The 23,670-nt window shown below is 41.2% G+C and overlaps 1 protein-coding gene across 6 annotated transcripts in view; it reads left to right on the top strand.

Annotated features, from left to right (window-relative positions):
• The window catches only part of ENOX1 (ecto-NOX disulfide-thiol exchanger 1), a 376,196-nt gene extending 352,865 nt beyond the window's left edge, over nucleotides 1–23,331 (top strand). For 5 of the 6 annotated variants that reach the window (XM_065678197.1, XM_065678195.1, XM_065678193.1 and 2 more), the window contains 3 exons: nucleotides 15,166–15,268; nucleotides 18,161–18,246; nucleotides 22,376–23,331. In XM_065678197.1, the coding sequence (XP_065534269.1) occupies nucleotides 15,166–15,268; nucleotides 18,161–18,246; nucleotides 22,376–22,507 (321 nt within the window). In that variant the 3' untranslated portion in view covers nucleotides 22,508–23,331. Of the gene's footprint in view, nucleotides 1–15,165; nucleotides 15,269–18,160; nucleotides 18,247–22,149; nucleotides 22,252–22,375 lie in introns of all 6 variants that reach the window. The other variant, XM_065678198.1, reaches the window with a different exon arrangement.
• Nucleotides 23,332–23,670: the final 339 nt, after the last annotated feature.

Here is a 23,670-nt window from a genome sequence, read left to right as displayed (position 1 = left end):
AGTATTTTGTTCCAGTTTATACTAGTAGGAATTGTTCAAATGCCTGAATTTTCCATAGGATAGAAACTATTTTCTGCCTCTCTTTTCCATGAGCTTTTCCTGTGATGATCTCATAGCAATATTAGACTACTAAGAAAAGAAGTCAATACCTAAATTTATGATGAAGAGGGAGATCAGACAGCTGCAATTATTGAGTCACAGTTGCAGCCATGTATTCAGCAATTATGCCACCATGAAATCAGAGAAAGCACAGCAGCACAATGGAAGTAGAGAAATAGAGGGAAAGAACTGATGTTAAAGCGTTTGCTACAGTAATGAACTTTGTAAAATGGAAGTTGAGGTACTCTTCAAACAATTGTCATTTATATCAGATATGTAGTGCTCAGATATTGTGCCTTGCAGGTTGTCTCTCCACATCTATTCCCAGCAGACTTCATGGTTCTTGCCCTTGGCCAGTGTGAAAATCTGGGACGATCAAAGAGAAAAAGGCTTCGTGGCTCCTACGTGGTTGTTAGTGAACTGTGGTGCATATAATGGGATTAGGACATATTTGTTACAGTTGACAGGTTGAATTCAGAAAATGAAATACCTCTACATGCTGAGCAATAGTAGGAGGTGTTGGTAAGGAAAAATGACAACGTATGTCTATATCTAATCTTCACACTGTGGCATATTTAGATTACTTACTCTGCAGAAAATCAGGCTCCTAGAAAGTACAGTGGAAGCTTCAGGCACACTGCATATACATCAAGAAAGCCCATATTGTAGTCTTAAAAATATTGTTTTCTGCAGTCCTCAGATTTTCTGCTAATGGCACTGGTCTGCATCGTATAAGGTTGGGGTTACCTTAGAAAAAACTATTTCTTAAAATAAAACCTGGAAATATTTTTCTTCGTAAAAGCAGATACAGATGAAAATATATACTTAGACCTATCCTGGTATGTTTTCTACATTTCCATTATGTGAGACCATCCCAGAAGGGAAATAAGAATTTGGACACCTTTGGAAAAAAGAAAAACATCACCCCTGAAATGTGCCCGAACTATAAATAGAACAGACTTTTTTTTTCTCTAGTTTTGGTGGGAGAATTGAGCGCTGTTAATTAAGAGGCTGAAGCAATTGCAGTGTCACCCTCCCTGCCCTGGCAGTTCACATACAAATTTGGGGGGAGGAAAGAAAATGAAATTTTAGTGCATTGCCAGTATATCTACTTTTTCCAGAAAGAAAATCATCGTACAAGCCTTTGTAAACAGTTATAAGGATGTTTCATGAATGACTTGCCAGGTACATGCACTAATATTTGTTATGGCTGTTGACATTTGCCAGCTATACTCTATGTCAGGAAAGGCCAAATGTCAGGCTCAGGTGGTACGCGGAGCCCAAGATCCTGGCCTGGTGTTAACAGAGGCTTCAACATCCAGAACTGTCATGCTGTCACTGAGTGTTCATTTCCTTCAGCCGTGTGGTTAGGAAAAGATTGCTCCTTGCTCCTAATCTGCCCCCCTTTTAATTTCCTCTTCATTGCTGCATATAATGATACTTAATTCACATCTCTGTCTTAGCTGAAGAGGAAATAATGGCCAACAGACAATTATAATTTCAGATATAATCCTCTTCCAGGATGTTCCCAGAGTCTTGGGAGCTGATTAGTCCCAACATGAAAAAACACCTTGCTTGGGAGGTATGCACAAGTAAAGAACATTTTGCAAACTGAAAATGCTAATCATATATTTTGTGGCTAACTCCATAAAGGCAATTTATTCCTTCACTTTTTCTGCAAGGTCAGTGGCTTTCTGTGGAGCCTTTTGTATACATGTTAATTCTGTGTTTTGATCAAAGTTCTCCTCTTGCTGAGTGCTGAGTTCAAAATACAAAGGGCACTGCATGCAAGTAGGTTATATAGCCTTGATGAATATATCCCTGTTTTAGGGGTGGAAAGGTTGATATCCATGGTATCCCTCTATTGTTAATGGAGAAAGGAGATTTCTTTTTTACCAGGCCTTATTTTAGAAGTACTCAGTGATCTTTTTTCAGGAGTTTGGCACTCTCCGTTGTCAGTTATCTGCCTTCATTAGATAACTCTGGTGAATAACTCCTATGTAGATATGCAATAAAATGGTAGTCAAGAGTATCAGTCCTCCAAGTTCAGACTGAAGCAAGAGGTGGGTCATGATCACAGAAATATTTTGAATGCTCAGACTGCAGTTGCTTGGTGAAGTCCTGACTCTGTCGAAGTCAATAATTAAATTCTCGTCAGCCTAAAAATGTCTGATATATTTCAGAGAGTAAAACTGATTTCAACACAAGGGGTTTTTACCAGCTTTTTATTCTGAGTTTCATTGTTTGAACAAAGTGATGACTTTGACCTCATTCGTCTGTCTGTCTCCAGTTAGCATCTCCAGCAGCTTGGACACAATATTCTGTGGGTTTTTCTCCAGACATGAAATCAATACTATTAAGTAGGGATGCATTTTTCCATTTGAATCCGTGAAGTTGTTATCAGAGCATTCCTCCAGTTCAACCGAGCATCTTAGGTTGATGTGTATTCTTCCCTTAATTGAAATATTAAGTGACATATTTCAACAGTTTTACTAAACTGCTCACTTTATGCTACATTGACAGTGATATTATTCCTAACTACACCCTAGTCTTCTGTTTTCACCTAGTAGGATAATCACTGATGATCTCTACTAAAGACAAGTAAAGACGACTCATATGAGGCTCATTTTTCCAACAAGATGGGCAAAGATTTAAAAACCTAACCCACTTCAATTTTTAGAGAAGCCTGTGATTCCATCAGACTCATCAGAGTTCAGTTCCTGTACTTTACTGTGCTTTTACAGGAAAGTAAAAGTTCAGTTCTTGTACTTTAAGGGAAGAAACCAAGGGTACCTGCTCTGAATATCCTTTGTCAGTGTACGTGTTAGTACACATCTGCCATAGGATGGGGTACCTCCGTGTGGTATGACTGCCTCACATTGAGCCAGGTAAGAGGAAAAGGGTCGTTGAACACAGGAAGAGGAGAGGAGCTAGAAGAGTGCAGTGCCTGCTCAGATCATCCCAATGGTTTGGGACTATGAGAGAAAAGCTGGTCACCTTTAATGATGAAGATCCCAAGTGATTGCAGATGCTTTTGCTTCACTTCATTGTGGGTACAACAGCCATTTCCTAACTAGCCCACTCTTCAAAAGGTTTTCTCCTCCCACAACAACATAGGCTCATGATAAAAAATATGCTTAACATGCTATTATAAGAGCAATTTGGGCCTAAAGTTCCAGGCTAGAAAAGCTCAGTATAAGGCTTGCACACATCAGGAAACGTGTGTTTCTTTTCTATCCCAGTTTCCCAGGTTTGTATGCTATGAACCTCAGCCTCTGCTGGCATGAGTCACTGAGTAACGTCCTTGACATCACTGGGGTCTTTGCAGCAGGCTCTTCCAGAGCACACAAGAGTGAGTGGGCACTGCAGAAAGTGAGGCGCTGACAGCTGGGTACATTTGAGGGTAGGGAGATAGTGCTGGCAGCCTTTCTGTATCCAAGAGCTGAGGGGTAATGTCCCCTCCTACAGAGAAGTTGGCATCTTTCCTCCAGCCGAGAAGGTTCCAAATGGCATTTTCAGAAAAGAGCATGGGCTATGTGCTCTCTTCAGCCCCTCTATTCTAACTGCTCCCCTTTGCAAGACTGTATTCAGTCAACTAATCAATTCATGTAACAAGTGCAGTTAATTTTCTAAAAAGGACAAACAGGAGTAATGGTGCAGTGCAGGGATGAGGATAGCCCCTTGAGGAGGGAGAGTTGTGGGGTTTGGTTTCTTGTCATGGCTGGTTTTGTTATTAGAAGAAGGTGCAAGGACCCTGTACCCTGATTTGAGTGCGGTGTAAAGCCCCCAGAGATTACAGAGACCCATTCACTCTATGTATTTAGGTTATTCGTGTCCTGGTGGGACCAGCACCAGGGGGTGAGGTGTGTCTGCACCTTTCTACTCCCTGTCTTTTTCATGTCAGGCATTTATTTATAGCCCTTCCATCACTCATTTCTTCTAATTTACTTAAATTTAAGGCATGTGGATTATGAAAAATTCAAGCAGCTATGGCCATTGGCAGATCAGCAGCCTTCCTACTTGCCACAGCAGGCACAAGGGGTGGCCACCTCATGAATTCAATACCGTGATGCCTAAAAAATAACAGGAGTTTAACTGGCTGTTTAGGACCATGTTATCAAAGAACTTGTTCAGCCTTCAGAGGTTCTTACACACCAATAGATCAAGTCCCCCTGAGTCCCCCTTTGGCTGTCCCAGCCCCAGTTCAGCAAGTTAGAGGACAGCAGTATAGATTCCTTAGCACAGTGCAAAACTCTGCCGGCTGAATCACAATCTCTGTGGTTTCAGCTACAGCCTAGGCCTATGGGAGTGTCATGGGTTCAGCCGGGAGGCAAATGGCTACAGCAAACCTAGGTATATTCTGACACAAAGTGTGCTATCTGAAGCAGATCTGGGCTGTACCAGTAACCCCTTGGTTAATGTGCAGAAAGAAATCACACCACTTCCCATGTCCCTAATTTAAAGTGTTAGCGTAGCATCGTTACTTGGCTTTTGATTGGAGTGAATTCCTGTCATCTGAGGGAGGAGAAGAGAGAACTCTCAGACAAAATGATAAAACCCATTTAGCCACCCACTTGGCAAATCACAAAAGTTTTTGACTTTAAATTTCATATAAGCCCCAGGGGAGACAGTTCTTCAATGCCCAGAGCTACCTGACATTTTAGTAATGTCTGATCACTATGAGCAGCCTTTCATCCCAAAGCATTTTCACGGAGTATTTATACTGCGCAAGTATACAGGAGTCAACCCATCATTTCTAGTAAGGAATAACATTCAGCTTTATGCATATGCAGCTGTGTGCTTAACCCACACAGTGTACAAGGCAGATTGGCTGTCAGAGCACTCAGGCTCCCCCGCAGCCACCTGAAGGATGATGGGCCACCTCTGCTTTAGCCACAAGCCTGGTGCTGCATTTCTGGGCATTGTATACCAAATTCATGTTCTCTCCAACTTGATAAAGTCCTTCAAGGAATAGGACAGCAAAAAGTGACAGAAGCAAGAAAGGAACTTCAGTATCTCAAGGAGACACTCTTAGAATTGTAGAATGGTTTGGGCTGGAAGGGACCTTAAAGATCATCTAGTTCCAATCCGCCTGCCACGGGCAGAAGCACGTTCCGCTAGACCAGGTTGCTCAAAGCCCCATCCAACCTGGCTCTGAACTCTTCCAGGATGGGACATCAACACTTCTCTAGACAACCTCTTCTAGTGCCTCATCACCCTTGTAGTAAAGAATTTCTTCCCAATATCTCATCTAAATCTACCCTCTTTCTGTTTAGAGCCATTTCCCCTTGTCCTATTCCTACATGCCCTTGTGAAAAGTCCATCTCCAGATTTCTTGCAGGCCCCCTGTATGTATTGGAAGGCTGCTCTAAGGTCTCTCTACCAAGGTTCTCTTCACCAGGCTGAACAAGCCCAATTCTCTCAGCTTGTCTTCATAGGAAAGTTGCTCCAGCCCTCTGAGCATCTGCGTGGCCTCCTCTGGACTCACTCCAAGAGGTCCATGTCCTTATGCTGGGGGCCCCAGACCTGAACTCAGTACTCTATGTGGGATCTCACAAGAGCAGGGAAAAGGGGGACAATCTGCTACCTTGACCTACCTTGACCTGACTCATTTTGCTTCAGCCCGGGATATGGTTGGCTTTCTGGGCTGTGAGCACACACTGCTGGGTCATGTTGAGCTTTTTATCAACCGGCACCCCCAAGTCATTCTCCTTAGGAAGAGTTCATGGTCCTAATCATGATCCAATCTAAAGGAATGAGAGCTCCAAAATGTTTATTTCAAGTACTTTCTGTATATTCAGACGTGGAGATTCTTGTGAATATGGGGGTCACCCTGTCATTTCATATGCCTTAAATTAATAATTTTCAAATACAAATCCTTTCTGAAAATTGTTTAGTCTCATAAAATATTTAAAGTTGTTTTTTTGTCCCAAAGTAGTTTCTTTTATTTCAACAAAGACATTTTCAAAACAATTCTACACATCCCAGGAGGGAAACAAATTACCTTTTTTTTCCTCTCCTTAACTTTTTCTTAGAAGTACATAATTCTTGAGGAGATTGCTGGAGCAAAATTTGTGTTAAAGACCATTTGAAAGGGCTTTCACAAGATCTCAGTCTCAAGTAAACATGAACTTTTCCCTCCTACTATGACTTCAGCAGAGCTGGTAGGCAGGTGATGCTTTCGTTCAGCTAACCATGGGCTTGCTGCAATTCCCTAGCATAAGGTGTGCAAAATGACAATTACCTTTTCCCTTGCAAAACAGCCACCTTCGCATCACATAAAACATCTGTGTTAACTCATCAGGAACCTACACATAAATCCAGCTTTAGAAAATGAAGCAACCTGATCATACTTTTAAAAATAAGCATGAAGTAACTTTCATATTAGTCATCTGTATTTTGTATATGTACATTACCATAAAATAGATGTGCACAAATACAATGAGAGCAATATAAAGAGATAGTTTCAATGAGAAAGGCATTTTCAGATTATTGCTAGTTGCCTAAACTCAGCAGGTGAAAGTTATAATAGTGAAAGCTTTGTAATGAAAAAGTTAAAAGCATCTCTCTGGCAAATGGATAGGAAAAGTAGGATGTCAAGAGCACCATAATACAATTAATCTTCACTCCCGAAAACAATTCTATCGTGTAGGATAAATCAGACAAACAAATCTTAGATCCATAGAGGTGTGTCTGAAGTGCTTTGTTTGCAAGGTCTTATGTTCGCTCTTCTAATTTTTTTTCATTGTTGTTTCTATAATTTTAATGCCAGATAGTTTTTCAAGCTAGTTTTCAACCCTTTATTTGTTTATATCAGCACACTCTTAAATTTACTCTTGAATTGGTAAATTCTATATTAGTGTACTTCAAAAGTAAATTTTTATATTAGTGTACTTCAAAAGCAATTACGATGTGTGACAAAACCAGTAGTGGCTTTTTGCATAGCACAAAATAAGTTCTCAAGTTTAGGCTTGATGTGAATGAAAAGGTGTATCATTTCTAATGCTAGACCAGTCACATTCACCAGCGGTGTAGTATATGGTAAACATGTTCTTCTGCATCACTGGTTGAGTAACAGAGGGAGAAGGATCCTCTGAGACCCTGAAATAAAAATACCAGAAAGTAAGGGTTTCATTTTTGCTGAATGTTGACCTGGTGCTAACTCTAAAAGTAGCACAGGCTGCTTGTGAGAACTCTGGCTTTGCGTAGACGGTTGGATGCCTTACTCCTTGCCTTATTCTTTTTAGAAGTAATGCAACACTGTAATTTTTACTGTAAACCTAGTTACTCCAGCGCACATAGAAAAGGCCAGAAAACCTCTCTACACAGAGGCAGTGTCAGCAAGACCACCTAACTTAATGTCAGCCACTTTGCAGAAATCAACTCTTAGGCTGTGAGGAACCAGGACTGTGTAAAATATAATGTTTCTAGGAAGTAGTTAATTTGCCAGCAGAAGATCAATTAATTTATGTCAACAATAGAATTATATTAATTAAAGATTATGAGCAATTTTCTAGTCATTAGAGTATTTTTAGAGGACTAGTCAGCAGATAATCAGAAACAGTCACTATAAGAGGACATGCTGAAAGAAGAGCTGTACAATACACACAGTGTTCCTGGAGAATTTTGAGTTAGTTTGTGTGTTCAGACACAACCAAATTTCCATGTCACATTACAGCACAGTGCTGTAGTATCCCATGAAGGGGAACAAACTCAGTTAAAGGAAGAATTAGAGCCATTCAGCCCAAACCAAGCATTGCTGCTGTCAGGAGTTACTGAATCTTGCAGACCAACAGAGGCAAGGTAGTTGTAGCTGCATGCAACTAACCTGCAGCGAGGCTGAGCATGTATTCCCCACAGGCACGTGCATAAACTCATGTATACAACAGATGCATGACATGCATACATATGCACATGGCCTGCCACACAGATCAACACAGACTCAGCATTCATAAACAGAAACAATACTGTTGGCCTCACCGTGCTCCACTTTCTGGCTGATCAGGATAAAGGTCTATTAGTGGGAAATATATATGCAGACTTAAACATATATACAATGTAGATCCCTCCAGTAACTGTCCTTTGACTCTCATCCTATTCTGTAGCTGTCCCTTGACTCACATGTACACACACAAACAGGATCTTTTAGTCATTCCCCAGATCCCACAGTGTCCCCAGCTGCTGGCTTGCACTCCCTGATCCTTCCACTAAGTCACATGTGGTCTGTCTTCATAGTGTCTCTCATCTCTTCTAGGTCCATCCCAGATCTATGGCTACTTTAATACATGGCTCACAAGCTTATTATCCTACTCAGTGTCTAGTCTGGCTTGATGCTCATCAGTGGTCACAGAGCAGCACATATCGCACATGCTGGTCTCTCTTAACTGTGGCACTCCAGACAGCCCTCTGACACCTGGTCCCACTCCAGCCACTGTGCTCAGACCCACTCACACACCTCCATGCACACAGAACAGAGAGTTCCTCATGCAGGGAAAGAGTTAGAAATTAAGTTTAACAAGTGTAATGAACTGATCAGGGCATGGCATGGCCAGACAAGTGTACCAGGGATCTGTTTACATGCAACTAGCCCCTTTATCCCCTTCCCAAATCATGATCCCTCTCTTTTCCTGCATTCTGTTCCCTATTAAGGACCCTCAACTAAGTCTTTTACAATCTTAAGATGTTCTTCCCCTACATCCCATAGCAACTCCCATATCTGTATAGGCAGAACCTCCTCAGTCTGTAAGATGATGCAGAGAACATTTCCATTGCCTGCTCTTGATAGGTGTCATGCTTGACCCCTGAGGCTTGATGCTTTCCTGTAACAGCCCTGGGAAAAGCTGGGTCAGGGGATGACTGTTTAGGTTATTGGGCTTTCCCCATCTGTGATAATGCCTCTGCCCTTCTTTGTGCTCATGGAGATAGGACTTTAATCACAAGTATCAGGAGGAAGCATCACTTGATGGTGGCTGGGAAATCCCTTCTGCAGGGGATAGAGGCACCCATCTATTGATGACACACCCCACATGTGGTTTGATGAAGGCGCAGTCCTGGAATGTTGCAGAGAAACTGCTGAGGTTTATCCAGACATTGGACTATTGCCCCTTGTTGCACATCCATGTGCTCTGCCCCAGCAGCTGATCCTGCTTGAAGCAGGAAGTTGGTCTAAAGACCTCCCAAGGTGACCTGCCTGATTTTGTAATCATTTGAGTCACCATCACCATCAGTGATTGTACTCATCCATTGCCACGTTTGCAAGGAAATTTGCAAGGAAATTTGATTTAAGTTAAATTTAAATAAGCTCTTTTATTGTAGTTTAGCTCAACTTGGATTGAATAATTTTGCATTTACCATGGATAAGAACATAGACAAGGACAGTAGCCTGTTCTCAACTGACAACCATGTTAAGCTATCAGAAGTTGTCCTATACCTCAACCTTGTATGTCCCCAGAAATTTAAGATGCCTGACTTGATGTGCATTGAAACTATTGCAAGGCTTCCAGTCACTTGACTGGAAATTGAATTAGGCTCCATTCAGGCTAAAACAGCAAGATTAAATTTTCAGATGTGGTTCTGAAGTACATTTAAATTAAAAAGAGCAAAGGAAACACAACTACATCAGACTTTTAAGAGATCCCCAGGTAAATGAAAATAAATTAAAAATGTGCAGTCTTTGTGTCACATGTCAGTTTCTACTCATGTTTGCAGTAGAATCAACAAACCTGCCTGGCTGTCAATAAGCAATTTGGGCAAGCATGTCTGAAGTCAGAGACCAGTTCTGTGGGCTCAGAGCAGGTATACATGTGCTTTTCAAGATCTTAAGGACTGCAGATTTGGTATCACATGTGAATGTGTTTTTCTTCTATCAAAATCATAAGATTACCTTTTCTTTTCAAGCTTACAGTATCTCTCTGGCCTGATGTTTATAGCCTGATAGATTTTTGCTTAAGATTCAGATATATAGTTTTTCTCCTACTGCTAGTTTTCTCTCATAAATCTCCTGGCTTATAAGAAAGTGTATCCCTTACATCTGGCAACATTCAGTAGCTGCTCTGTCATATGCCTGCTGTGTCCAACATCTAGTCTTTTCTTCTTCTGCTACTGTTTTAATGCCTCAGACAATTGGCTTTGTACATACAAGGGAAACACCAACATATCCTGCAAACTCTTCCAGAATCTGGTAGGATTCACTTTTTTACTGGTCTTTCAGAGGGCACAATATTATTTTTACCACCTCACCACTCAATTCTTCAAAATCCGGTATACTAGAACAAAGGGAATGAGGTCTTTGAAGACAAAATGCAAGCAGTCATCATTCCCCCTAGATTTAACGGTAATTATCAAATATTTGAATTACCCAGACAGCAGAGGGAGTGTTTCAGCTCTTTGGGTATTTGTCATTTGCATCCTGCTCATATGCCAGTTGTCTTCAGTGTCACATTCATTAAATCCCATCTGCAGAGTCCTGAGCTGCACTGTGTCAGGATTAGTTTCCAGGTAGGGCAGCTACTGTTGAAGCCCTGCTCAGCTCTTGGTTAGCATTTATGGAGAATGACAAGTCCTCACTCCTCCCATTTTTAGGGGATCACAGAACTTTTTAGACTAAAGAGAACCATTTTTGCTAAAGATAGAAGCCCCAGAGCAATCATTTTATATTCTGTCTGCCTTTTTTGTACTGGCACAAGACTGACCTGTAGAGGATTAGTGACGTCTGGATTGAGAACTTTTTATTTAATATTTTTCCATAGGAGGAAAAAAGAAACCAATGAAGGACTGAAAGACCTAAGTCATCCAGCCTAAATATCTGGGGCTTTCTGATCTGCTAGTCCACTAGAGTGCAAAGCCTTTTGTTCTTAAAGTACCTGTGACTGTCCTCTGTAGAAAGTCACCACATCTCTTCTACTCCAGGACTTCTGTGTCAAGTGCAGCTGTCAGGAGTCACACTCTTATTTGCTGTCTACAGTGTTGGACCCAGGTGTTCTGTGGTGGGCCACAGTGGACAGTGAGACCAGGCAGCTTTTGGAGCAATCTGCTTGCCCATGCCTCTGCACTTGCTTCCAAAAGAAGCCATGGTACTTGAAAGAATTACACAAAACTAAGTTCTGTCCCACCTTGCAGCCAGGACATGGCTAAGATATACGTCCATGTGCTAAAACTGACATAAATGACTCTCCACAGCCATCAGCTCTGCATCAGTTGTAGTATCAGCGGTCTGCCCATGGAAATGGATAGTCTGTGTGAGAAAACTGTTATGTGCTGTCCTCTGAGCCTCAGTTCTCCTGAAGGTTTTCCAGAAAGACCCTCTCTCTGTCCTTCCCTTCCTGGCTCAAAAGCAGGAAGCCCCAAATCAAAATGCTGGTCCCAAGGGGTGTCTGCAGAATCATAGCGTTCATCAAAGGAAATTCATGTCTTTTCATCATCTGCCGATGGATGAAAGTGTCATTTGCAGGGAAAAGCTCCAAGCTGGCAATGGTGAGAGCATCACAAAGAACGGTTGCATTCATGCTGAGCAGCTCTGGAGCTGTCATCAAATCAGGCCTCCATGTTCTCAGATGCCTGACATAATTTGTGAATACTGAATAGGTTCTAATGATCTCCAGGTGTGATTTAACCTGGATTAAGCCTTTCATATGTTGTATTTGGTTATTGCAAGGTCATTTCGCTCCTAATAAGCACTGGTTTGCATGTGCTCAGCTGTGTTCTTGTCCTTTAGTGTAGTAGCTGACAGATGGTAACAAAATATTCCTTTTATAATGCAAGAAGACTGAAGAATACTGCTTTGGACCTCAGAAAATATAATTTGCCAAATAAAGGATGGTCTTCAGGAAAGAAAGGGAATACTGTAATGTAGTATACATTAAATATTTTTTCTCAGGCGTCTGGTGATCAGTAGCGCTTTTCTCATGTCAGAGACATGACCTGACTGTTTCTTTCCAATTAGTTATTGCCTCATTCACCTTTGTACTCTTAAAAGTCTTGTTTCTGTGGGTTGGCATAAGTAGTGCCTCTAAAAATGTGCAGATTAACTGTGTGAGGATTTGTTGTAGAGCCTTCATAGGTACTGGATTTCATCTGCAGTGTGTAGTCAGATACTTAAGGTTTTCACTTGCATTAGAATTACCCAGGTTTGTGGGTGAATTTCACACTTGTATTTTAGAGACAATTATGCCCATTTCTCTTAAATCACTATTAATTCCTGAATCCTTTATGTGACCATGCACACCCTGTATTTTCTCGTGGCCTTTGCAAGCTTATTTTGGCAGCTGTCTAATTTATCATGTTCTGTCAGGCGGGTGGTTTTGAATGGCAGAACTCTCTCCTCTTCAGACCTCCAAGAGCCTTCTTCTTAAGTTAGTCTTTTGCCACTCTTGGTTGCCTCGTGCTCCCCTATAACCAATTCTTTACTCTTTTATCCCCTGTACCAACACACAGTTAAGGAAGACTTGATGTGACTTCCTTTAGCATCCATTTACACTGTCCTATAAATCATACAAAATGTTCTGCACAGGCTCAGATATAGGCATGAAATGAGAATCCATCTGTTCATTGCTCCCAATGGGAATATAGTTTCTTTCTCTGCATCACTGCTTGACAAAACTTCTAATCCCATCTGAAACTGCTAGTGTGTTGCGTTTGGGGCCTGTTTTATGAAATACGCATCTCTCTGCTCTCTCCTTCCCCTCTCATAAACTGTTATTTTTAAACTGCTTTTCTATCTCTGATGGAGTCAAAAGTTACATCTGAACCTATACAAGCTCTAGCGGCATATGCTGCTTCGCTCCTCTGCTGCAGCATCATGAAATCTGTCACCCAGCACTGTTCTCCTGATCTGTAACCCCCTTGTCACTGCTGCCCTTATGGAGAAATTAATACAAGCACTCCTCTTATTTCTGTTTCTTATCTGGGTTTTCTTTCACTGTTCTTGGATGTCATGGCCAGCAGTAGATCAGTATTTGCATTAACCTTTGGCTTATCAGGAGGGGAATCAGCATTACTGGACAACTCAGAGCATACTCCTGCTGCTATAATGTGCCCTGTGCGTTACAGCACTACAGGAGTGTTAGTGTCAAGGTGATGTATCTGCCAAAGCACTGAGGCACACCATTATTTTAAGAGGGAATCACAGCAACTCTTGAACTGCAGGCTCCTTTCTACTTGCAGGTGTCTAAATCTGTGCTATAAGTTTCCCTTTGCAGCCAATAAGGAATACAAAATAAGCACCTCAAAGATCCAATTTATTTCAACCTAAAGTAAATAAAATATATGATTAAAAAGTTATGTTATTTCTACTGACTAAAAATGCAGCAAAGGCTGACTAGCTTGCATGTACACATCTACACACAGATATCTGACCAGGAGACATGCCTCGGTTGGCCACTACAACTGCAGCCACTAGACACAGGTGACTCAATGGATGTCACTCCTCCTTCATTGTGGGCTAAGGTCTGTCAGAGCCCCTTGTTAATGGGGGCTAAGGATACACATATGCATGTATGTGACTCAAATGCACATGCAGTTTCTTCGCTGATACATGGCACCTTGCTCCTTTACACAATGCAAGGGAACATTTGAACCCATGATGCAGCCTGAGCCATCGGGGCTGTATCGGGCAGCTGCTCCCTGAAGCCAGCCTATAAAGAGCACAGAGTACTGGGGGGGGTCTGGGGAGGGAGAGGGATGTGTTTTGGTTTTGTTTGTTTGTTTGTCTTGTTGTGGATGTTTTGCGTTGTTTTTTAATTGGAAATGAGGAAGGGCCTGACTCTTTTTACCAATCGCACAGACTACAAAGCCTTTAGTTACCTATAAAGAGGCCCATTTGACATATTTTGAGGTTTGGCCTTTTCTTAGCATGGATTATTCACACCTTCAGAAATACCCTAGGGCACCCCAAGCCCAATGTCTCTCTTTCCTTGACAAAAATGCTTGCCAAGAATTTTGGAACAAGGCACCACCCCAAATGCATGTTCTAGATGGGCCACATCAGTACACTGAAGAGTGCAACTTTACTCCCATTTAGGGCTGCCCAGTCCCATGCAGCCTCCAGGTGCTTAATTTACCTTCCCCAACCAGAACATAAAGAGCACCATTCCTGCACAGCCCCATCTCATACCACCAGATCTCCAGCCCCATGCTCTTTGCCTCTGAGGTTCTTTGGAATTGCTGAGCATTTCACAGAGCAGATGCAGCAGAATGAGTCACTGCCAAAACAAGGAACGAGTTACTGCATATCAGTTGCTCCATGGAAACAGACCGTGTATATGCTTGAATTTTGTGGGCTGCACTTTGAGGCCACTTACGTGACTCTGAAATGGAGGTAATTTGTTTACTTCACATACATCCAGGAGAAGAGCAGTCTGTGTCACACAACTGCCTGGGTACTTCTGGTGGACCACCTAGCATGCTAGCTTGGCTGAGATTTGGGTGGCTCAGGCCACCTCGTTGCAGAAAAAGGAGCTCAAAGCAGGATCCTTCACTTCTTTGCCCTTAAGACTTTCTCTCAGTCCTCAAAACAAGATAGCCTTATGCAAACTACCTGTTAGGAATGGTCCCTGAAATGTGCTGACCCCCAAAATGGGACAAGGGCTAACATCATGCCAGGTACTGGTTGAAGAGTATAACAGGGTAGATGGTTGCACTCCAGTAGCTAGAAGCATTACTAGTGACTGTTGAATTTACTCTTACAGCTGTAGCTGAATGTTTCTATCCGTGTTCCCTAGAGGCAGTCTTTGTTTACAGCTTTAATAGCGAGAAAATGTGAGTTTTCTGACCATCCTCACACTTTATGGCATATCTTTCAAGCTGTTATAATGAAGAAGCAGTAACAACAAAGTTATTACTTAGTCCACAAGCAAAATTTCTCTTCTTGGCAGCTCTTGGCATAAAGGTATTTCAAAAAGTGTCTTAATATTCTGTAAACAAATGAATTATTTATAATTGTCTTGTCTTTAGATGTGTATTAAAGTAGTGGTCTTTTTTACATGCTGAAAGGAAGCAGAAAGGTTTAATTGAAGTAAATGAAATCTACATGACCACCTGTTTTGTTTGGGGTTTTTTTTAACTTTATAGGAAATCAATGTATTGACAGTAGCATTGGTCAACCAAGACAGAGAAAAGAATTCAGAGAAACGAAGCCCGGGTTTAAAATCAGAGAAAGAGGCACTATTAATAGGTAAGATAACCTCGGAAAATAATTTTGAGAACAAAATGCCTTTTAATAAGTTTCTCATTTGCATGCGTGTTTACATGAATCTTTATGCTAATAAAAGTAAAAAAAAGATATTTTTAAATTTTTATCTATATTCATAATGGCTTTTAGTATGAGAAATCCTAAAAAACTGAGAAATCCTAAAATACAAGTGAACTGTTCAGTTCTGAAAAATTCTGTAGTTTAAAGAAAGGATTTCAGGTAGGAAGAAAATTGCAGGATCTGCATTTAGGTTTGCAGCATGAATGTATGAAGACTTTATTTACATCAAGATTAGAAGGCTAGACTTATAGAACATATTATCTGATTATTAGACAAAATGGTGAAGAATAAGGGAATAGAAATAATATTAATAAACTACCAAGCAAAAAATATGCATACAGGATGCATTAAGCAAGCTAGATTTATGCTTTTGCCATGAGGAGTGCATAAAAGCTAAAGCTTATAGGCAGTGGGCCAGCCAACTGCTACTTGGCATTTAGCCACACAGGAATGCTGGCTGTACCTGTGCTATCCTTGGAGGGAACATGCCCTGTTGATATCCATGCATATCTTGAGTTTGGTTTCAGTGGGTTTTAGTGGGCTTGGTTTCAGTTTGGCTTTCACAGAGCCTAAAGTCCCACGGTCCAAAGTGCTCCCTATGGCATGGTTGCAGTTCACAGGAATGCTGACCTGAAAGACCAGGTTTCATTTCTCTGGTTTGGTCTTTTCACAAAATCAGCAGTATCCTGGTAGGTGATAGTTCCAGAACTACCTCAATTTGTTTAGATGCAACTCATTTGCATCTGCTAAGCACCAGGAAAGTAGCTGGCTCATTGCTGGGTCAGGGATTCAGACAGTTCAGACCAAAAAGGTCATTTCAAAGTGAAGAATGTATTTAAATGTTTAAAAGCACACAAACTTCTGTGACTGGTGAGATGTGGAACAGTGAGACATACAGAAATGTATGAATTGATTTTATTTTGCTTGTTATAAAATGTGGAGCTTTGAATTGCAGTGTTTGATCTTTTCAAAGATAACTTCTGTGAGAAGGGTAGGAAGGGTGGGATTTTAAGAATAGAATAACAAACTTTTTTTCTAGGTCGCTCATTATTTCACTGTGACAAGTGGTGGCAGTGTCCCAAAGTGGGTTCCATCCACCAGCTGTTCAGGGGCGCACTCAGATAAACAGTCCAATCTCAGTCCAGGTATTACTGGTCATAATACCCCCACAACTGTCTTATTGTTACAGTTGAAAGGCAAAAGATTTCTCAAGATGGATTTCATGGTATCTTTCCCTCTGAGGCATGTTCAGGTGTGGCAAGGAAAAAACGAGCCTTGCTTCCATCCATTTGCTAAGTTCGATATTGCATTAGAGGAAAAGAGCTCAAAAGGAAACCAGTCAATAAAAAGTTATCATGGAATTCCAGTAAAAAACTACAGAATATTTTCGGATTACTTTTTATTTACAGTATATGAAAGAGCTAGCTTTGAACATCCTGAATTGAAAAGCCTTGGGAATGCACATAACAAACACAATGCCACTGGTAAAATGTGATTTGAATACAAATTGGATTTCCAGTCAACCCATCCAAGTGTGATGGTCTTGGCTTTTGCTTCAAGAGCTCTTGTGTGCATGCTTATATCACAGCACAAACAAAGCAACTGCTGCTAGGACTTGCCATAGTATAAAATTAAATACATGGCACTCCCTTTGCAGGATCAGAAGTTTGTACATGCTATTAGAAAAATGAAGGAGGAAAAAAGGTGCTCTTTGCAAAGACAGTCTAAAATGAGTTAAATGTTCCTAATCATTTTCACCTATGGCCAGTATTTGAGGGAAAATGAAATCCAAGATTATCCTAATTCATTCAGCATCAAGAAAGCAGTATGGCCTGCAGTACACAAGATACAGTGACCCATTTTTGTCATTTGTAAACATTTTTAATCCTGGTGTTTATGCTTTAAATATAAGGAACTTCCCCTAGGGTGGTTTAGCCAAGAAACCCATCCAAACAGAGTTGAAAATATTTGCTCTGATTCTTACAGTTTAACTCTCCCCAAACAGTAAGTAACACACATGCCATTTTGTATTTTCAGTCTTTGTTTAGAAGAGAAGAAATTGGATAGTGCTTTTAATAGCAATTATGATGCCCCAAATCTTGTTTTCTCTGGTCATCATTCATATACTGTCACTTCATTTTCACTGCAGAAAAAATCCCTGGACTTAGATCCCCACTTCTTTTAAGCCACTTTTGTTCCCGTGTCTTTTACAACGACACTGTAAATAACAGTGAAGACAGACGTAACTGGCTGTCTTTTCAGAGAAAGTAAATACGTAAATATATCATAAAGGATTTGTGTTTTCTTCAGCAGCAGTTAGGGTAATACGGATTAAACACTTTTCATAACCAGCATCAGTGTAATTACTAGAAAAAATTGAGGGAGTGAGGTTTCTGACACAATTATATGAAACGTTTTCACAACAGAACATCCAGTGAAGGGGAAAAAAGCAATAATTTTACCATTACAATATCCACAATTTTATATTGGTAAATCAAGCATAAAATTGGTAGCTGAAATGTTTCCAGCAAGTCTTTGTTTAGAAATTCCTTTATTCATCAGTATATTATCTTGGTCACTTACTTGCTAACTGCTGTCATTCCTGAAGATGAGCTATTGTGTTTACCATGTTATTATGACTGTATTAAAAATGTGCCATTTTGTTATGATTATTGGGGTGTGTAAGAAAAATAAGAATCATAACTCATACTGAAAACCCTGCAAGAACAGACTATTCAGAATTATTTTACTTATTTTAATAGTATATTTTCTGAGGCAATTTCAATAACTTGCGTGCATTTGTTTTTCATACAGGTATCATATCCACATTTCTCCACGTCCACCCTTTTGGAGCCAACATAGAATATCTTTGGTCTTATATGCAGCAGTTGGACTCTAGGGTAAAAAAATTTAATCAAAATCTGCTTTGTCTATAGAAATATTGTATTATTCTTTACTGCAGGTTAAACTCTAAGCGCGCTTCCATTAGAAAGATAATGGGATATGGGGCTTGGGGGTTTGCAGACTTTATTCATTCGCAAATTACAGTGCACGTGTTTGTGCTGAGGTCTTTGCCTCACACTGCTGAGCTATTCTTTACGGCATAGAAGAGCAGAGCTTTAAATGGCAAAGACTAGCAGCTGATTTTCTGATACATGATCCTGAAATACAGCTGAGGAGAAAGAAAACAGAACAAGAGGAAGGTATAGCCACAGCTGTCAAACTGTGCAGAGTTTTGGGAGACAATTCCTTATTCTTCTTAAAGTTGTTAGACATGGGTCATACTGAAGATGAACTTTCATGAACATGTGAATGGTCAATTAAGCATACCCTTTGTCTCCATGTGGAAGTGGAGAGGACCTCATAAAGGAATTGACTGACCCTATTGCTAAACTCAGAGAAGGTGTAGCCACTGCAGAAGTGAGGCCAACACACTACAGTGTGCAAAGTGGCTTTTAATGCATCAGTTCATGCAGTCCATAGTCAAAACATAGCTGTAGGATAAAATTCATTGACTTACTTTTAAATATCTACTGTAGAATGAGACTAAATCAACACCAAAAGGGCCTATTCCTCTCCACTGAATTTAAGGATGTCAAGGGTGAGAAGCTCAGGTGTGAAATAGCCACCTTTGATTAGGTGAATGCTATTCTAAGTGCTAAACAGCTCTGCGGGATGATAGATTGCATGAAATACTTAGCAGATGCAGGGGTCACCCTGCGGTTAACCACAGCTCTGATCCGTATCTACCGATACTTCCTATGGACATGGAGATGATGGTGTTTGCCCAGATCTTCTTGCAACACGCAGTCAGAATGTAGCTATGGTTTCAGAATGTGAGTGGCACTCCTTGTGTAGTGATCATTAGACCATTAGTACAACTGTAAACCTATCACTGCCAAGTCCACCAGTAAACCATGTCCCCACTGCAGTCCCCCACCATGTCCTGTCACTACAGTCCCTCATGAAAACTCCCTCCCCAGCATCCCTATAGGCCCCCTTCAAGTACTGGAAGGCTGCTATGAGGTCTCCACGAAGCCTTCTCTTCTCCAGGCTGAACAGCCCCAACTTCCTCAGCCTGTCTTCATATGGGAGGTGCTCCAGTCCCCTGATCATCCTCGTGGCCCTCCTCTGGACTTGTTCCAACAGTTCCATGTCCTTTTTATGTTGAGGACACCAGAACTGCACACAATACTCCAGGTGAGGTCTCACAAGAGCAGAGTAGAGGGGCAGGATCACTTCCTTCGACCTGCTGGTCACGCTCCTTTTGATGCAGCCCAGGACACGGTTGGCTTTCTGGGCTGGGAGCGCACACTGAAGCCAGCTCATGTTCCTTTTCTCATCGACCAGCACCCCCAAGTCCTTCTCCGCAGGGCTGCTCTGAATCTCTTCTTTGCCCAATCTGTAGCTGTGCCTGGGATTGCTCCGACCCAAGTGTAGGACCTTGCACTTGTCATGATTGAACTTCATAAGGTTGGCATCAGCCCACCTTACAAGCGTGTCGAGGTCCATTTCATGTTATCTGGGAGAAGAGACCAACATCCACCTTGCTACAACCTCCTTCCAGGTAGCTGTGGAGAGTGATAAGGTCTCCCCTGAACTTCCCTTTCTTAAGGCTAAACAACCCCAGTTCCTTCAGCCGCTCCTTACATGACTTGTGTTCTAAACCCTTCACCACCTTCATTGCCCTCCTTGTGTATATCTATGGGCTCTGTCCTTGAATTTCTGCTCGTGTGAGTAATGTGCTGGCTTCTGTGACTTTTGTGTCTTCTGTGGCCACCAGGATCAAACCCTGAACTTGCAAACACAGCCTTACTGGAAGGCGCATTGTCTCCATCTCACCATGGTGCCAACCTACCAGTCCCCGTGTCGTGGTTTAAACCCAACCACAAAAGCTCATTCACTCACCCCCCCACCCCCCCACCCCCCACTCTCCCTGCTCCCGGAGGGATGGGGAGGAGGATCCAGAGAATGTAACTCCCACGGGTTGAGATAAGAACAGCCCAGTAACTAAGGTATAACACAAATCACTGCTGCTACCACCAATGATAATATTGATAAGAGAAAATAACAAGGGAAGAGAATACGATACCACCGCCGAACGAGTTCGACGACCCCCCCTGCCCCGTGAAGAGAGACCGTGCCCTTCCGGGTAACTCCCAGTTACCTCCCTGGGCATGACGTGCTGTGGTATGGAATACCTCTTTGGCTAGTTTGGGTCAGGTGTCCTGTCTCTGCTTCCTCCCAGCCTCCCCTCGTCCCCGGCAGACCATGAGACTCACAGAGTCCTTGGCCAGAATAAACATTACTTAACAACAATTAAGAACAATCGGTGTTATCAGCTCTCTGCCCAGGCTGGACGTTAAAACACAGAGCTTGCACCAGTTACTAAGAAGGAGCAAAATGGCTACTGGTAAACCCAGGACACCCTGTAACTACCACTGGACCTAGCTGTTGCATAATATACACAAGCCGCAAAATTTGACCTCGCTGGTTTATTTTGGAAGTAACTGCTTGTAGCAACAAATTGCTTTTTAATACTGCAATCCATAGATGCAGTCGCAGGGATGAATTTCAATTACTTTCTATGGTTATCCTGTCATTCTTCACCTGAGAATGAATGATAAGGTCAGCAAACCCATGTGGGCTGAGGGCTCAGTGTAGAGCTCAGATACATTACCCAAAGGTAACCAGCTCTCCATTACTGTCATGAGAATGTGTACAAGATGGATCTGATTACTCTGGGGCTTTAGAATTTCTCCAAGACTGATTTTCAGCACCTACTAATTATCATTGACAGAGCCTATCAAACCATGAAGATACCTATGGGTAACAGGCAGCACCCATAGATTTCTTTACTGATTTTTCCATGCCACTACTTTAGAAGAAGTAGCAGTAAGATAAAATCTTTCATTTCCATAGAATCATAGAATGGTTTGGGTTAGAAGGGACCTTGAAGACCTTAAATGGGCAGGGACACCTTCCACTAGAGAAGGTTGCTCAAAGCCATGCCCAGCCCGGCCTTGAACACTGCCAGGGATGGGGCAGCCACAGCTTCTCTGGACAACCTCTTCCAGTACCTCACCACCCTCACAGTAAAGGAGTTCTTCCTTATATCTCATCTAAATCGACCCTCTTTCAGTTGAAAGCTATTCCACCTTGTCTTACCCTTACATGCCCAGGGCCAAAGTCCCACTCCAGATTTCTTGTAGCCCCTCTTTAGGCCCTGGAAGGATGCTGAAAGGTCTCCCCAGAGCCTTCTCTCCTCCAGGCTGAACAATCCTCATCTCAGCCTTTCTCCATCGGAAAGGTACTCCAGCCCTATGGTCATCATTTTATGTGACTGTTCATTTCTTAACTTCACTACTGATTATATCAGAAAGGTTGCCTTTGTGAAAGTGTTTTCTGCAATGAGAACATCCTTCCCATTAGGAAGGTGACCAGTGATTAAGGTTTAGAAACCATAAAAACATCCTGAGTAATGCCAAGTCAAGTACTTTATGGCTTAGTTATCTAGAGCTGCTGAATGGTTCAAACTGGGACAGTACGGCTCCATGGATAGTCAGCCCTAAGTAACGAAAGTGAGCTGATTAAAAAAATAAAGTCTGTGTGTCAGCTTTTTTGCAAGAGAGCAACTGATGGAGCAGGAGGAGGATTCAAGAGCTCTTGGGATGAGAAAGAAGAATAAGGTCCCATCTGCTTCCTCCTTCTCACAAGTATATCTACAACTGTAGTTTTTAGATGGACTTCATATCACACGGTGGGGCTGCAGCCCCAACATAGCAGTTGTCATTCTTTTACAGTGGGAAGCCACTTACAAAAGCGGAAGCATTCCTGCAAGGAATCTGCACTTGCTTTGGAGTCTGGAAATTCCTGTCAGGCTAAGGTTAAAAAAAATATAAATGGTTGGTTGTTTTCATCTGGCCTGTATTCTCCCCCTTTGTCCCTTTATTTCTCTTCTCCCTATTTCCCCTTTCCAATCTATAAGACAGTTTTCTCACTTTAATTTTACTTTTATTTCTTTCTCAGATCTCTGCAAATGAGATAGAAATGCTTTTGATGAGACTGCCACGCATGTTTAAACAAGAATTCACTGGTGTAGGAGCAACACTGGAAAAGAGGTGGAAGTTTTGTGCCTTTGAAGGAATTAAAACTATCTGACTGTGACTAGTAATGAAGCTATGCAGAAGAGAAATTCCTAGAGCATGGCAGGGTTATAAAGTATTAAAGTAAGAAATTTGGGTTTGGGCACATAGTAGTATGTTTTCAAAGTTATCCAAGCCTGATTTTAGTTACATTTGTGACGTTCTCTTGTGAGTGGAAATGTAGTTGTGCACCAGTTCCTAAAATAAAGTAAAATTAAAAAAAAAAAGTTTCAAAATGTGACAGATCTGTTTCCTATGAAAACTGAAGAAAGATACCACAGTCATAATGATTTCAAAATACTACATGTCCTACATCTAAGAAAAGCTCATTGAGCAAACAGTTAAGGGGAAAGACTGCCCAGTTATGGTCGCTAAGCTACAGCGATGTATGTGTAATATGTAGTAGAACTCATTAAGCTTTGTTATTGAAAGTTCTTTCTGTTTAGTAAGAGAATGGAGTAATTTTGCAGTGAGGAAAAGCATACCAAAAGAAAACTTGAAGATGTGTCTGAAGTTATTGTATTTTGTAAATTAAGTTATATGCTGTACCAGGGATTTTTGCCTTATTGAAAGAGGCCTGAAAATGTGATTGGAGTCCTCAAGAATGCTTTATCAAGAATATTATTTTTCTAATGTAACTATTCTCCATTACAAGTTCTTTTAACATGGATTGCATATCAATTTTCATAAACATGTAAATAAGGAAGAAACCAGTGTTACTGTATTGTATTTGGTATGTAACATTCAGGTTTATGCATCAACATAAATATTCAGTTGCATTACTGTTACAAATTTTATAGCAGATATATTAATTTTTATCAATAAATATGACTTCTACCATATTGTTTGTACAAGTTTTTCTTCTGATGTTTTTGAGGTTCTGTCAATTCAGCAAGAATCTTCTGGCACTTACCTTTCTCCTTAGCTATTAATTGCGGATAATTTGGTTAAATTAATTAGGAGTCAAAAAAGAGCTTGCCATATTAGCTAAGATTAAAATAATAAGAAATATTGGCAGAGGAAGTACCAGTATGGATCTTTGTTTACCTGAACAGATTTCATTTGTTTTTTCAGACAAGCAGCCAAGTTAAAAATGAACACCTTCAGATTTCTCATTTTCGCTGTTGTGCTGGGTAATTGTGATGCATCCAATTAGTTGCTCCTTCTAACTCCCAGCTA

Source organism: Lathamus discolor, chromosome 4, assembly GCF_037157495.1.
Source record: "Lathamus discolor isolate bLatDis1 chromosome 4, bLatDis1.hap1, whole genome shotgun sequence".
In the NCBI taxonomy this organism is placed as follows: Eukaryota; Metazoa; Chordata; class Aves; order Psittaciformes; family Psittacidae; genus Lathamus; species Lathamus discolor.
Note: the sequence above shows the minus strand (reverse complement) of the source record. Positions and strands in the feature narration are given on the sequence as shown.